This window comes from Suricata suricatta, unplaced genomic scaffold (assembly GCF_006229205.1).
Source record: "Suricata suricatta isolate VVHF042 unplaced genomic scaffold, meerkat_22Aug2017_6uvM2_HiC HiC_scaffold_21259, whole genome shotgun sequence".
Taxonomy (NCBI): Eukaryota; Metazoa; Chordata; class Mammalia; order Carnivora; family Herpestidae; genus Suricata; species Suricata suricatta.
Window position 1 is genome coordinate 1 of NW_021866281.1, and position 862 is coordinate 862.

General features: G+C 46.8%; 1 protein-coding gene across 1 annotated transcript; it reads right to left on the reverse strand.

Annotated features, from left to right (window-relative positions):
- Window positions 1-94: 94 nt before the first annotated feature.
- LOC115284816 (olfactory receptor 52E4) lies at window positions 95-859 on the reverse strand (the record flags this gene model as incomplete). Its single annotated transcript, XM_029931301.1, has 1 exon — window positions 95-859. A coding segment is annotated over one exon (765 nt), but the record flags the coding sequence as incomplete, so codon positions are not given.
- Window positions 860-862: the final 3 nt, after the last annotated feature.

Here is an 862-nt window from a genome sequence, read left to right on the forward strand (position 1 = left end):
ACTATCTGCTCCAATAGGAAATTTAAAGCAGAGATCAGAATCTGAACATGTGGGTGGTAGGTGGACATATTTTCCAAAAGTTGACACAGAATGATTATTTCTGTACAAATATCTTCACGACTCTCTCTCGGATCTGTTTGGTCCTGACTCCATAGATGACTGGATTAAGGGCAGGTGGGACAACCACGTAAAGATTAGCCAAAAGAATGTGGATATAGCGGGGAATGTTTCTACCAAAACGGTGTGTCATAAAAGAAAAAAACGCTGGTGTGTAAAAGCACAGCATGACACAGACATGAGACCCACAGGTATTGAGAGCCTTTAGTCGGGCATCCTGAGAAGGAAGGCGGAAAACAGCTCGAAGGATAAGCACGTAGGAGGAGGCAATCAGGATCACGTCCACAATGATATTAGAAATCACCATGAGCCCATAGATAATGTTGACCTTGATGGGTGCACAGGCTAACCGGGCAAGACCCATGTGCTCACAGTACGTATGAGGGATGATGTGATGCCCACAGAAGGGCAACCTCAGGATGAGAAACACGAATGGAGTCACAAGGATTAAATTTCTTCCAACAACAACAGAAGCTAGGATGCTGATGGTTTTATTGGTGAGGATCCTGGTGTACTGGAGAGGGTTGCAGATGGCAACAAAGCGGTCATAAGCCATGGCCACCAGGAGAACAGTCTCCATGCCTGTGAACATGTGGATAAAGAACATCTGGGCAAGGCAGCCGCCAAAGCTGATCTCTTGTTGGTTGAACCAGAAGATGCCCAGCATTTTGGGGATGGTGGACGTGGACAGACCCAGATCGATCATAGACAACATGGCCAGGAAGTAGAACATGGGCTGGTGGAG